Source organism: Mus caroli, unplaced genomic scaffold (assembly GCF_978045245.1).
Source record: "Mus caroli unplaced genomic scaffold, Mus_caroli_1 scaffold_18, whole genome shotgun sequence".
NCBI lineage: Eukaryota > Metazoa > Chordata > Mammalia > Rodentia > Muridae > Mus > Mus caroli.
The window spans coordinates 62556314-62570957 of NW_028227273.1; the positions used below are offsets into that span (position 1 = coordinate 62556314).

The 14644-nt window shown below is 49.0% G+C and overlaps 1 protein-coding gene across 4 annotated transcripts in view; it reads right to left on the reverse strand.

Moving 5' to 3' along the window:
* Slc37a1 (solute carrier family 37 member 1) overlaps positions 1–14644 on the reverse strand; it is a 72891-nt gene that overhangs the window by 38451 nt on the left and 19796 nt on the right. For 3 of the 4 annotated variants that reach the window (XM_029471574.2, XM_085833365.1, XM_021149515.3), the window contains exons 2-3: positions 12174–12391; positions 5021–5102 (exon numbers count right to left, since the gene is read on the reverse strand). In XM_029471574.2, the coding sequence (XP_029327434.1) occupies positions 5021–5102; positions 12174–12229 (138 nt within the window). In that variant the 5' untranslated portion in view covers positions 12230–12391. The remainder of the gene's footprint in view (positions 1–5020; positions 5103–12173; positions 12392–14644) is intronic. The other variant, XM_085833366.1, reaches the window with a different exon arrangement.

The window sequence follows — 14644 nt, forward strand, 5'->3', positions numbered from 1 at the left end:
TGAGTTCAATCCCCAGGGCAGGTACAAGGAAAGACCCAACTCCCACGGAACATCATTTGACTTCCCAATGCACCCTCCCCACACATACATACATGCATACATACATGTAACTTAAAAAGTTAAAAAAAAAAAAAAAGATAGTGGATCCTATCTTTGGTGACCTAAATTTTTACTCAAAAATGCCATAATTTTCTCAAATTTTCACCTATTGAATATGTTCATGCACTTTGTTTCCCCTCTGGGCCAGTATAAACGATGCGGCAATAAAGACATTTATACTAGCTGGGTGTGGTGGGACATGCTGTACTCAGAAGTCTGAGACAGGATTGCTACAGAGTTCTCAAGGCCAGCGGGGTTTCACAGTAAAACCCTGTCAAAACAACAACAGAAGATGCTTCTGTGTTAATTATGGATGCTTGTTTTGATAGCTTTGACCAAATGTCTGAGAAAAATAACTTATAAAAGGGTGTAGTTTGGCTCTTGGTTTGTTAGGACAGTGGGCTGTCTTTGGCCTCAGGTTTCTGAGCTGTGGGAAGGCCGGGCATTGCGGTGGGAGGGGCCTCGGCAGGATATGCTCTTCTAAGACCCACCCCCAAGTGATCCATTTCCTCTGGCTAAAGGGATCTTCCACAATGTCCCGACTGTCTGTTCTGAATCCAGTGGTGCTTAATCTACTGACAGGTCGGCGCCTGCGAGATCTACTAGGATTCTCTCACCTCCTGGGCATCACTAAGCCATCAAGCTGACAAGGTTACCCATCCCAGGCAGCAATCTCGGAGTTATAAAACAGTTGTACTCTCCTCTGTTCTAAGCATTTTGCCCGCTTTCGTGCAACAGCCTGATACTTTGATTATGGTACTTAAAGATGCACTACTTTTTTTTATATTTTTATTTTGTTTTATTAAAAAGTTATCTTTAGGGCTGGTGAGATGGCTCAGTGGGTAAGAGCACCCGACTGCTCTTCCGAAGGTCCAGAGTTCAAATCCCAGCAACCACATGGTGGCTCACAACCATCCGTAACGAGATCTGGCGCCCTCTTCTGGAGTGTCTGAAGACAGCTACAGTGTACTTACATATAATAAATAAATCTTTAAAAAAAAAAAAGTTATCTTTAGCCGGGCGGTGGTGACGCACACCTTTAATCCCAGCACTTGGGAGGCAGAGGCAGGCAGATTTCTGAGTTCGAGGCCTGCCTGGTCTACAGAGTGAGTTCCAGGATAGCCTGGGCTATACAGAGAAACCCTGTCTCGAAAAAAAAAAAAAATCTTTCTTTTTTTGGTTGTTGTTGAAATAGGCTCTCTCTGTGTAGCCCTGGAACTCCCTATGTAGGTAGACCAGGCTGGCCTCGAACTCTCAGAGATTTTCCAGGCCTCCAGAGTGCTGGTATTACTGGAGTACTTTATCATGCCTGTCTTTTGGTGATTAATTCCTAAGGAGTATCTTTTCATATAAACTTTAGGATTCTTTTATTTGATTAAAAACTTGGCTGGGTGTGACGGTGCAGGCACGCCTTTGATCCCAGCACCCAGGAGGCAGAGGCAGAGGCAGGCAGATCTCTGTGAGTCTGAAGTCAGCGTGCTCTACTTGGTGAGAGCCCGGCCAGCTAGGGCCACGCAGAGAGACCTTGTCTAAAGCGGAAATCTCTGCTGAGGTTTTCCCATGACCACAGGAAGCACTGGAACTTTTCAGAAAACAGCTTTCCTTGACAGCGCTGGCCTTTTTAACTTTTGTTTTCTGTTTGCCCTGGTGTGGGTTTTGTTGTTGTTGTTGTTGTTGTTGTTGTTGTTTTTGGTTTTTGTTTTGTTTTGTTTTTCCATTGTCAATTTTGTGTGCAAAGAGGGCTGTCAAAAAAGCCGGGCGTGGTGGCGCACGCCATTAATCCCAGCACTCGGGGGGGGGGGGGCAGAGGCAGGTGGATTTCTGAGTTTGAGGCCACCCTGGCCTACAGAGTGAGAACAAGGACAGCCAAGGCTACACAGAGAAACCCTGCCTCGAAAAAAAAAAACAAAAAAACAAAGAGGTCTGTCAACAATTATCCTCAAGCCAGCCTCCCCCAACCTCTCCTCTCTCTCTCTCTCTCTCTCTCTCCCACCCCCCTCACTCTTCAGGGACCATGCAGTCCTTTCTGAGAAACCAACTATTTACAGATTCTGCTCTGGCCCAGCCTGGAGGAAGGTCCCCCAAAGTTCCCCTCCATTGGGATATAGAGCCCATCTGCCTACCAGCCAGGGAAGACGTTTGCCTCAAATAAAGACGTCTGACTGCAGGCAGAGATCGTGAGAGGGAACAACATTGTCGTCTCAGCCCCAGGTTCATCAGAACGTTTTTTTTTTTTTTTTTTTTTTTTTTTTTGGTTTTTCGAGACAGGGTTTCTCTGTGTAGCCTTGGCTGTCCTGGAACTCACTCTGTAGAACAGGCTGGCCTCGAACTCAGAAATCCGCCTGCCTCTGCCTCCCGAGTGCTGGGATTAAAGGCGTGCGCCACCATGCCCGGCTCATCAGAACGTTTTTAAAGGTACTATTTTTTTTTTTTTTTAAATCAGAGAAAGATAAAAGCAATCAGCGGCGGTTGAGGCGAGTGTCACCTTGACTGACCTGATGTTGTCAGTTGACAAATGAGTCATGGCCATTGGGCGAATCACGGCCCATTCTCAGTCGGGGTCTAGTAAGCAAATGTATTCCAGTTTTGTTTATAACCTTCTGGGAAATACAGACTGCAGATGGTGACTCATGGGGTCCCTGATAGAATCATCCTCGTTCCTGGATCTTTTGTGTCATTTATAGCGGGAGCTGCAGTAGCGGAGGCTGCATACTTCCCGGGGCTCTGTGATGTCTAAATCATAGGTGGAGACAGCCTTGTCTGCATCAGGAGGCAAAGCAGCCTTTGGGACTCAGTGTAAAGCTATTGCATACCCGGGTGCACTAGAGAGCCTGACCATGTGCAAGCAATTAGTTGCCCTGGAGACTCCTGGGCAGCCCTGTTATGAGCAGAGCCCAGGGACTAGACTGATGGCTCAGCAGTCCTGAGCACTGGCTGCTCTTCATAGGACCCTGGCTCAGTTCCCAGCATCCTTTTGGGCAGCACAATTGTTCATAATTCTAGGTTCAGGCTCTCTGGCACTCTCTTCTGACCCTGAAGCCAGGCATGCATATAATGCATATGCATACATGTAGGCAAAACACTTATACCCATAAAAAACCCTAAATCTTTAAAAAATAATAATAATAGAGGGCTGGAGAGATGGCTCAGTGGTTAAGAGCACTGTCTGCTTTTCCAGAGGTCCTGAGTTCAATTCCTAGCAACCACATGGGGGCTCACAACCATCTGTAATGGGATCCGATGCCCTTTTCTGGTGTGTCTGAAGATATAGCTACATACACATACATACTCATATACATAACTTAAATAAGAAACAAGACCCTGGCCGGGCGTGGTGGCGCACGCCTTTAATCCCAGCACTCGGGAGGCAGAGGCAGGTGGATTTCTGAGTTCGAGGCCAGCCTGGTCTACAAAGTGAGTTCCAGGACAGCCAGGGCTATACAGAGAAACCCTGTCTCGAAAAACCAAAAAAAAAAAAAAAGAAACAAGACCCTGGAGCCAGGGGACCAATGTAAAAGACATTAAGGTGAGCTCCCTTCCTCCTGACAACAAACACAAGTCCTTTCAACCATGGGGTCTGAGACTTTGATTCAAACTAAGGCGCCTCTTCAAAAAACCTAGAGGTCCCAAGGGTCACTTCTGCATACCTAAGGCAAGGAGAGTGTGACCTTGACCCGTGTTCATCAGAGTCCAAAGGCAAGGTCCTGCCCCGGAGACCCTCCAGTGGCCATGCCCACCTCACTCACCATACCTGTCCCACAGGCAGTGACTCCGTGGTGACACTCTGCCCTCTACCTGGTACTGGACGTGGTCCCTCCCCGACCCATGTAGGCCTAGTATCAATCCTGGAAGCCCCAGCAAGGCTCCCTAACTATGCTTGATCCCATGTCTTCAGTGATCCCAGAGGCCCCCTGTAGGTGTGGCCTGATGTTTGCTTTCTGTGATATGCCTCTGCCAGGAGCTAAGTGTGAATTCTCTAAGCAGGAAAGAGTCACAGAGACAGCATTCCAATTTCCAGGGCTGGTCACTGGTGCTGATGTCAGAGCCCTTGTCACATGTCATACCCCGGGGCTTTTAATGCCACCACCCGCTACTGTCCTCTGAAAGGCCTTCTTACTTGAAGGTCTCCAAGTGCTTCCCTGGAAAGTACTGGCTACCCCTTACTAGCGCCACCTTAGACAATGAAAAACGCTGGAGAAGGCACCCAGGACCCCAGAGGCAGTAATCCTTTATACTGTCTCCAGTGCCAGAAGCCTTTCCGGGGCAGCTAGCCCAGCTCAACTGGGAAGGTCATAACTCCAGAGTCCTGGGCCAGGTCCCTGCTGACTGTTGGAAGGCAAGCAGGGGACAGAGCTGTAAAGAGGTTGATCTTGGCACCAGACAGCATCCTTGGTTCTTCTACAGTAGTCAGAAGCCATTCGCTCCTGTAGTCAGCCCACAAATAAAGTGGGGTGAGAAAACACACCCACTTCCTTCCCTGTTCTGAAGTAAATACAAAGACTTGATGGCTATTGGGACACCTGTTCCCTAACCGTCACCTGCTCTCCAGGGTACACCCAGTGTCTGCACTACAGAGGCTGCTCCAGAGTGGGGAGAGGGGTCAAACCTCATCTAGAGTAGGAGCCACTTGGTGAAGCATTTAAGACGGGATCCACCAGGAAAGGAAACCCAGACAACATAAGTATTTAACTAAATTTGGGAATTCTGGAACTGTAGTCTGATGGAGTCGTGCCTCTGAGGGAATAAAGCATGGAGCATTGTAAAGATTTGAGTTCCTTCAGAAGGGTAGCAAGAACAAAATGTAGCAAAAAGGCCCCACAACTAAGATGCTAGCTTAACTTGTCTCTAGCAGCAACCCCACCCACTTCCTTCTGCTCCCCCACCTCCCACAAAGCCCTGGGTTCGAACGACGATCTCTTACCTTCACTATGCTGATAGGCTTTCGGGATAAGTGGAAGCTTGCATAGAGCAGAAAGGTCAGCATAAAAGTGAAAGCCCGGTACCTGGAACACATGAGAGGTGTCATACCGTGACATCTTCGGTGTCACACCGGCCCCGTTTACAATCTCACAAGGAAAGGCAGCCTTGAGCCCTGAGCCCCCAACTCCAGTCCAGGTGCTAACAGCCAATTATCTTTTTTTTTAAAAATATATATACTTTAAAAGATTTATTTTATGTATATGAGTACATTGTCCCTGTCTTCAGACACACCAGAAGAGGGCATCAGATCCCATTACACATGGTTGTGAGCCACCATGTGGTTGCTGGGAATTGAACCTCTGGAAGAGCAGACAGTGCTCTTAACCGCTGAGCCATCTCTCCAGCCCACAGCCAATTATCTTAACAGCTGCTTATCTCAACTCTAACTCTCCCCTGTAGAAGGGACCTCAAAAGCCAGTGAGGCTCTGTTCTCTGAAACCCAGACTTAGGGGAGCGCAGTCATCTGGCCAGTCCCGTGTGTACTTCTAAATACAGCTTGCTTTAATCAGACATCCATGGCTATGTTTTTTGTTTTGTTTTTGTTTTTTGTTTTTGTGTTTTATTCTTTCTCTCAGAAGCCCTGCAGGATCTGGGAAAAGCGAACAGAACATCGTTTGCTCCCCAACCCCTACAACACTCCTGTCCCCACAACAAACAGCTCTCTAGTGGACTCTGCCTGGGGAGTCTACAACTCAAACCAGGTTTGACACCCATCTATATAGCAATAGTGTCAGACTCCAGGATTGAAGAACCCATCCCCACACACAGTCCCCGCTAATACACTGACATCTAATAAACTGGGGTTCCTTCAGGCGCCCATGCTTGTTCAGTTCATTTGTGTGAGTGGCTCTCTACACCCGGAGAAACCCTCTTTTGCATTTGCTGTAAAGCCCCCCCAGAGCCCAGCCAGGTAGGCAAGAGTTGTCTCCCCTGACTATGAGACTTCTGAAACCATACACTGTAAGAAGTGACCATCTCTGCAGGATGCTCAGGGCTGGAGAAGAGCTATCTAAAGCCTGGGCCAGCCAGTGTGGGGAGATCTGCGGGGAGAGTTGGCTCTGTGAGGGAACAGTACCTGACAACCTCAGCTTGAGCCCCAGAACCCACAGAGTCGAAGGTGAGACTCCATCCCTGAGAGTCACACTCGGACCTTTGCAACTCACCAGTGCAGGTGCGCATTCACATCCATACACACATAAACAAAAACGAATAAACATATGTTTAAAAAGAAAAAAGAAAACAAAAAAGACTAGAGGCCCTAAACAAAACAAAGCACAAAACAACAAAACCAAAACCAACCACATTTCCAGACTTAGTTAAAGAAGTGAAGAAGGCAGGGTGGTGATCCTGTGGAGTGGGGCAGGGTGGGGGAGGGCGGAGCCAAATCCGCATTAAGAAACTTGCTTCTGAATAAAGAGCTCTCTTCTCTCTGGAGAAGCCTGGGGGGAATGTTCCTCTAGGACACTCCGTCCAAGTCCACGAGGTGACCCGAAGAAAAGCAAGCACTTAGTCTCCCGCACTTAGGAGACAGAGCTGGGCACATGCTGTCTCTCACTGTCTCTGCTGTGTGTGTGTGTGTGTGTATGTGTGTGTGTGTGTGTAATGCCTCTGAATGCCTCCCTAGAGCAGAACAGAAGGTACTTTCCAATCTTTGGCTGAAGCTGCTCTGCCGCCCATCCCCCCCACCCCCTCCCCGAGCCTGAGGCTGGGTGTGATGCCATCCACTGACCTCCAGCAACCCTATTTCCATTTCCAGCTCACAGCCGGACTCTAACTCCTCTCCGGATACTCAGCCTGGGCAAGGCTATCCCTCCAGAGTCTCTCAGTTAGACCCAGGAGCCTGGGATATCTTCCAATGGCCCCTGCCCAGTCCTGCTTGGCTAAGGTTTTACCTGGTAGGGAGATGACTCATGGCTTTAGCCTGTGCCTGTCCTGTCTACTCCATGGCTAGACTTGAAACTCCCCTATAGTGAGTGATAAGGGCAGAGGAGCCCAGCCCAGCCAAACTGCATTCCTCAGTCTCAGTAGGTTTCAGTCAAGGAGACTTGAAGATAAGTTGAGAGTAGCTTTGAGCCCTAGTTTCTACCAGGCCGTTCTGCAGGTGGCTCTGGGAAGGTGGTGTGGGACACGCAGGCAAAGTGGCTCCTCAGGACCAACCCTCATGCATGCTGGGGAAGCCATGAATGCACCCCTTCAGGAAGCGAGAGCCCCACTGAGTCAGGGCTCCTCCTGTGGGCTGGAGTCAAAGGTCAATGCAGGGAATGCAGGCAGCATTTCCCTGAGGCAGAAAAGGAAACCTTATCTTCAAGGAGCCCAGCCTACTTCCTCCATTTCCAAAGTCACCCTTCTTCCTTTTTCCTCAGCTTCTTAGGGGACCTGGGGTGAGGGAGAGGCAATGGCTGCCGATGTCCTTCCCCTTTCTGGGAGTCTGCAGGTAAGAGCTGCTCTCAGCTATTGGCCATCCCGCCCAGCCTGGCCTCAGGGAGAAGAGGCTCCTGTGCTGTCATGGAGTTAGGATTCTGGTAAGGTCCCTCGGAATTCTCCTGGAATTCCCTTGTTCCACCTTAGTAGCTTTACCACCATCCTCGTCACCATTCCTAAAGCAGGAGGTGGAAGTCATCCCTTCTGCTGGACCATTCCCCCACGGACAGGAACAGGGTTTCTAACATCCCTTATTCAGAAATAAGGTCCTGAAGATGTAATGAGTTAGCCTGAGGTCTTGTCAGGTTAGGATGGCCCTAAACCCAAGGACTGGTGTCCTCTTCTGAAAAGAAGATGCTAGGCTCGGTGGCACATGCCTTTAATCCCAGAATTCAAGGGACAAAGGCAGATGGATCTCTGTGAGTTTGAGACCAGCCTGGACTATATAGTGAGTTCCAGGATAGCCAGGGATAGAGAAGGAGACCCTGTCTCAAAAAAGCAAAAATCCATGCAGAGACACCAAGGAGGGAGTGTGGTCATAGAGAGAGAGCTTGCCAGTGTGATGCAGCTGGTTGCCAGAGATGCTGCAGCTCAGGCATGACAGAGGAAGGAGGATGTTATCTGAAATCACTACATGGCCTTGACCCTGCTGTACTTTGAACTTGGTTGGCCCCTCAGCCTTCCAAGCTGTGATGGACACCGTTCTTGGTGTTCTGTTCCGGGAGAGGACCAGGTCTTTGGTTTTATGTGATGCTACAGGTAGGCTTGGAAGATGAAGTAAATGAAGAGAAGCCAACGGGGGCTCTGAGTTTTCACTCCAGTGCCCCCTTATGAAGATATGACAAGCAGGACAGGCCAATACAAGATCCGAGCTTGGGTTTTTAGCAAAAAGCTCACATTCCCATGAATGCCAGCTCAGGGCCTGGATGCACCCCAGACTCTCCTCAGGGATAGCTCTTATATTTGACACTGTAACATAACTCTATTATCTATGCCATTTGAGGACCAGTAAAGTCACAACAACAATAACCCAAAATCACATACCCCGCAGTCTAAATAAGCCTCCAACTATTTTAAGGCATGACTTTTGTCGGTAGGGCTGTGCCAATTGCCATCTGCCTACTGAGAAGGAGATCTCTGAGGAGTGGGCCAGGCCGTGAGGCTTACAGACTGGCCCTACTGCACTGAGCTCAGAACAAGCAGCCTCATGGCCCCTGTCATGGTAGATGACAGCAACTTCCCTATAAGGTCCCTACAATGAGACTTCCTAGCAGGGCAGTCTCTACCCTCAAGCATGCTGAATCAGCCCTTCTTATTTAAATGACTTTTTTTTTCCAAGTATTTGCTTACAAAGATGAAACAAGTAGCCCCTGGGTGTCAGGATCCTCTGAGAAGCAGCAGCAGGGGGGTGGGGTTCACAAGCCTCCTCCAGTGGGGTCAAAGGTCAATGAAAGGCACGGCACCATCCGATCTTGGCTCAGTCATGTAAAGGATTCAACATGTGCTGTTTTGAATCCAAGCCGTTTCCGAACTCAGAAGCCATGCAACCAGACACGGAAGGGAGGTCATGTCTTTGTCAGAGCCTGATGCCATTGAGATGAACATTGCTCACTTAAGATTCCCCTACCTTGGCAACAGGACCGTTTTCCACACTAAGGAGAGCGTATGAATCTTGTAGGAGCATACTACGAGATGATGGGGCTGGTCCATCAGCTTTCAGCCACCCCAAAGGAGGCTGGCCGCCTACAGAGGGAAGCATGATCCTGCTCCTGTGGCTCACTGATTGTGACATTTGTGAGGATATATCAGGTACTGTTCTCAGGTGACGGGCCACCATCTACTTCTAGGAACAATTATTTGATGTCTCAAGTTGTTCTAGACCTGGTCAGCAAGCACTAGTCTCTCTGGGTTTCACTCATGCCTTTGTTTCCTCCTGTCCATCTTCTGCAGTCCCCGTTTCCCTCCCCCTCCCCTCCCATCTCCCAGCCAGTTGAGGTATGAGTGTGTCTCTGAGATTCTGGCTCCTGTCAATGAGAGGAGTCACACAAGGGACCAGGAGCCAGTATGCAAACCTGTTCTGGACCTCTGGGGTTCCCCCTTCCCAAAGTATCTTTAGCCCCTCCCCTCCCAGCCCTACCTGTCAAAAAGGCACTGTTTGACTTTCCAGCACAGCAAACATCTGCATGTCCAAAATGAGAGACAATCCATAAAACATGAGTTTGAACCTTTCAGTTACTCAGGGTCACAAAAGACCAGGCCAAGGGACATTTCTGGACTACAGGAGACAAAACCACAGGATGACAAGATGCAGTGTGGTGGCCTTGTGTCCGATCCTGGACGGAAGAGGAACTGCCAGAGATCTTGATGGACACTAGATGTGGCATTTAACATGACCACTGCTTAGAGGCTTGAACCCAGGGCTTCATGCTTGCAAGCACTTTACCACTGAGCTGCATGCCCAGCAAAAGGCAAAAACTACATAGAAATATTTAAGAATTAAAACCATATGATGCCTGCCACACACATCTATACAAAGCAGGGAAACAGATATGGTTGGGGTTTTTTAAAGATTTATTTATTCATTATATGTGTATACACTGGTAGCTGTCTTCAGACACTCCAGAAAAGGGCATCAGATTTTTGTTACGGATGGTTGTGAGCCACCATGTGGTTGCTGGGATTTGAACTCAGGACCTTTGGAAGAGCTGAGCCATCTCACCAGCCCCGGGAACAGATATGTTAAACAGTAAATAGTAAAAACCATTGATTTATAAAACAAGCTAAAAGTCTCCCATTAGCAGGCATCAAAGGAAAGCCATTGAGGGATGCCACCTGCAGATGTTTTCAAATCCACCCTGTGACCTTTGGGAGCCCAGTGGTCTTGTGTGAAGCTATGGGTGGATCAGAATGAGACTGTAGAGACTATAATGTTGGCAGACAGCTGCTGAGCTCCTGAAGTTTCTTAGGAGCCACAAAGCAAAGCTTCCAAAGGTTTCAAAAAACAAACAACACACACACACACACACACACACACACACACACACACACACACACACAACCTTCTGTCTCCCAGAAGCAACCAGAAAGGCTAGGAAACTTCTCCATCAGCAGCAACAGGCATTACCAGTTCCCACTATCTGTGCTCTTTTTTTTTTTTTTTTTGGTTTTTCGAGACAGGGTTTCTCTGTATAGCTCTGGCTGTCCTGGAACTCACTCTGTAGACCAGGCTGGCCTCGAACTCGGAAATCCACCTGCCTCTGCCTCCTGAGTGCTGGGATTAAAGGCGTGCGCCACCACGCCCGGCCAATCTGTGCTCTTGACTTTCTTTTTCTTCTTCCCCCCAAATCCATTTGTTTTCCTGCTAGGTGGGCTTTGCCACATTTCCTATTAGAGATGATGAGTCCCAGGTTCTAAATTCCTCCTGGGATGAACATTTCTCTGGGAACTGCCATGAACATGTGACAAAAATCTTTTTTTTTCCTCATTCACCTGTCTCATCAGTGTAACTTGCTAGTGCCCAAAGCACTCAACATAAAATGGGAGGAGAAGGGCTGAGGCCTCAGCTCAGAGCCAGAGTGTTTGTTTAGCATGCACAAGGCTTGGGTTCGAACCCAGCACCATAAAAATAAAGCACGAGGAGAAAGGGTACGTTTTTCCCTTCCTGACAGACTAGTGGGAGGGTGGAATGGAGGCTGGGGAACTCCACTCTGCATCAACACCCTAAAGCAGGACGACAAGACAGGGTCCACCTGTGAGGAGGCGGAGTCACAGAGCAGCCAGGAGAGACACCCTCTCAGGTTGCCGTTCTGCTCTGTCAATTTCATCTCTGTTTGTCCCAGCCGCCAGGCCACTCATCTGGAACCAGAGGTATCGGGGCTTACTTCATGAACATCATTTCCATCCTGCTCACAGCCGGTTGTGGTGGTTTAAATGAGAAACGTCCCTTACAAGGCTCTGGCGTCTGAACACTTGGTCCCCTGTTGGTGATGGTATTTGGGGAGGTTTGAGGGGAGCAGGCTTGCTGGAGGAAGTATACCACTGGGGGCGGGCTTTGGGTTTAGACTCCACCCCTATCCCCACCCCATCCCCATTACAAGTTTGCTCTATACCTTTGTGGACTGCTAGAGCTCTCAGCTTCCTGCTTCAGCAGCCACACCTACCACCGTAAGCCAAAACAAATCCTACCTTCTCTAAGTAGCCTGGGCCGTTGTGTTCTATTGCAACGGAAGAGTAACAGGCCAGTGTTTTTCCTCTCTCTGCAAGAATGGTGGTTATGCAGGGCATGGTGGTGCACACGCCTTTAATCCCAGCACTTGGGAGGCAGAGGCAGGCGAATTTCTGAGTTCAAGGCCAGCCTGGTCTACAAAGTGAGTGCCAGGACAGCCAGGGCTACACAGAGAAACTATGTCTCGAAAAACAAAAAAAACAAAAGAATGGTGGTTATTCAAAAAGTCACCAAAACCACCCAGAAGTCCAAATGCTATCTGTGATGTCACCACCAAAACACAGGACTCCTGAGGGCTGCAGGTCACAGCAGCCACAACTCACTAGCTATGGAAAAGACCCATGCTCCATGATGAAATATGAGTGAAGAAGCCACCCGATCCCCACTGTTGCTCTGTCCCCAACACACACGTCACCACTGCAGAGGACAGACCGTCAGCAGAGCTTACCACTGATCCCTGGAGAAGGAGATGATGAAGCGGATGCCCACGGGAAGCAGAGCCATTTATGTCGCCCCCGAACCTCGGTGCTCTAGTCCCGAAGTCACACACTTCAGAAACGGGTTAAAGTTGTTCTGACAGCCCTGCAGTTCACACAGCCTGGGAAGCAACCTCAAATGGGTCCTACTGGGTGCTGCCCCCTCTTCCTTCCATCAGGGGGCTGATCTCTATGGGAGAAAGAGAGGCGTTAAGAATCTGCAGATAGGGAGAGATGCTACCCACGCCTGACCAAAGCCACGCCGCTGATACCAGAGGAAGCGCCCACCACAGTGCTTTGGGAAGGTTTGCTCATATGGAGGTCACATGATACTCTAATGATTCCTGTGGGGAAGTGAGCATTTATCTCTCTGCCTTTAGGGCTTCCAAAGATGAGTCTGGCCCCAAAACATAGGTCAATGTTTAGTCATGTGGACATCTACTAGAGCCTCAAGTGGAGGTGGTCACTGGGCTCACTCACTTCATTACTACCCAGCAGACTTCCTGTGAGCCTCAGCAGTTGAGGACTGTTGAAGGCCTGGGCAGGATGGCAGAGGGATCAAGAATCAATTGCATAGGTTGTGGGCCTGCAATTGAGTCAGACATGCCTAACATGGGGGGGGGGGTGGAGGGGGGGGGGGAAACTTCCCATCCGCCACTGTGGTTCCCTCTTCTGTGAGTGTGTCATTAGCCTGGGAAAATGAGCCTGTTCTGAGAGCCAGGCTGAAGAGGGGCAATTCTGGAAGGGGCAGAACAAAGCCTGCACACTATTAAAGGGTCCAGCCCTTTGAAAGGTTCATCTCCTATCCTGAGCCCCAAGCCACCTCAGGACATATATTCTAAAGCACTGTATTTTTTTCCAAAGTGGAATCTACTTCCTCGCCTATCTCTTTCCCTCCCTCTGAGCTTTCCACAGGCATGTATCATGAGCTGGGGGGTGTAGCTTGTGTGAAATAGCAGGACGGAGACTCTGGGTCCCAAGCCCAGCAGGTCACACATACACAACCAATAACTTCCAAGAGACCAGCCTCAAAACCATCATAGAGGCGTGGAGGCCCTTTTCACCGCAGCCAGGAGAGCTCTACCTTTCCCAGGGTTCCATGGGGTCACTCATTCCTGACCTTACCCAGACCTGCAGTGATGGGCCACTAGTCCGTTTGCTCCCTTAAGTTCTCCAGCTAAAAGATGATGACTTAATGGCACCATCAATGTTACATAAAGACATGGTCTCAGGAAGGCCATGGCATAGCAGACAGTTTACCAATACCAGTCAGTGTGAGTGGTTCTGCAGGTGAGCTTCAGGGAGGGCAGGGTTCCCTGTCCCATATCCTAGCTCAGAACAGAAGCAGAGAAGCCAGAGGGAGTCAGCCTGCTGGTTTAGGCCTGTAATCTCAGCACTCAGGAGGCTGAGATAGAAGGACCATTTTGAGTTGGAGGCCAGCCAGGGTTACCTAGTGAGCACCAGGCCAGCCAGAGCTATGGCGCAAAGATGCTGCCTCCAGACTAAACCAGAAGTTGTGGGGCTTTGGCTCAAACCTCCATATTTAAATGATATCTTTCAAAGAGGGTTTGCTCAAAATGAGTTTGTTGGACTTGGTCCCTACATGTGTGCTTCGAGTGCACATTTGAAATAATCTTGAGGTTTGATGGTTTTGACTAAAGGATTTGTTTTAAATCGTACAAGGCTTAAAAATAAAAGCCAGGGTCCACTTTTTTTCCTCCACTAAAATACTGAAAACTTACCCCCGTGACCAGTGAAATCAATCTATCATACCGCCAGGCAAAACCGCCCAACAACAGTGCCAGACAGCCTTAAAGAGTTATCAGGGGGGGGGGAAAAAAAACCTCCTGGTTTCTATAAATAATGCTAGCCATTTCACTGAGATGATGATGTAGCTGGTTGGGGGTTGGGCATCCATTCTGGAAGGAGTGCACTAGAGTATGGACAGATGTCAACTCTACATTTGGGGTATTGAAAACTCTGCTTAACAAAGTCCTTTTCGCCGGGCGTGGTGGCGCACGCCTTTAATCCCAGCACTTGGGAGGCAGAGGCAGGCGGATTTCTGAGTTCGAGGCCAGCCTGGTCTACAGAGTGAGTTCCAGGACAGCCAGAGCTATACAGAGAAACCCTGTCTCGAAAAACCAAAAAAAAAAAAAACAAAGTCCTTTTCTTGCTGGCCTGAACAGCATCTCTAAAACTTGTTCCCTCAAAATTCCAGGTAATAGCCGGGTGTGGTGGCACACGCCTTTAATCCCCGCACTCGGGAGGCAGTGGCAGGCCTGGTCTACAAAGTGAGCTCCAGGACAGCCAGGGCTATACAGAAAAACCCTGTCTCGAAAAACAACAACAACAACAAAGCAAAAACAAAACAAAATTCCAGGTCATGAAGGCTACTGACACAGCCTCTCAGAGTCCAAGACATAGCTTTCCCTCTAAGATAGCA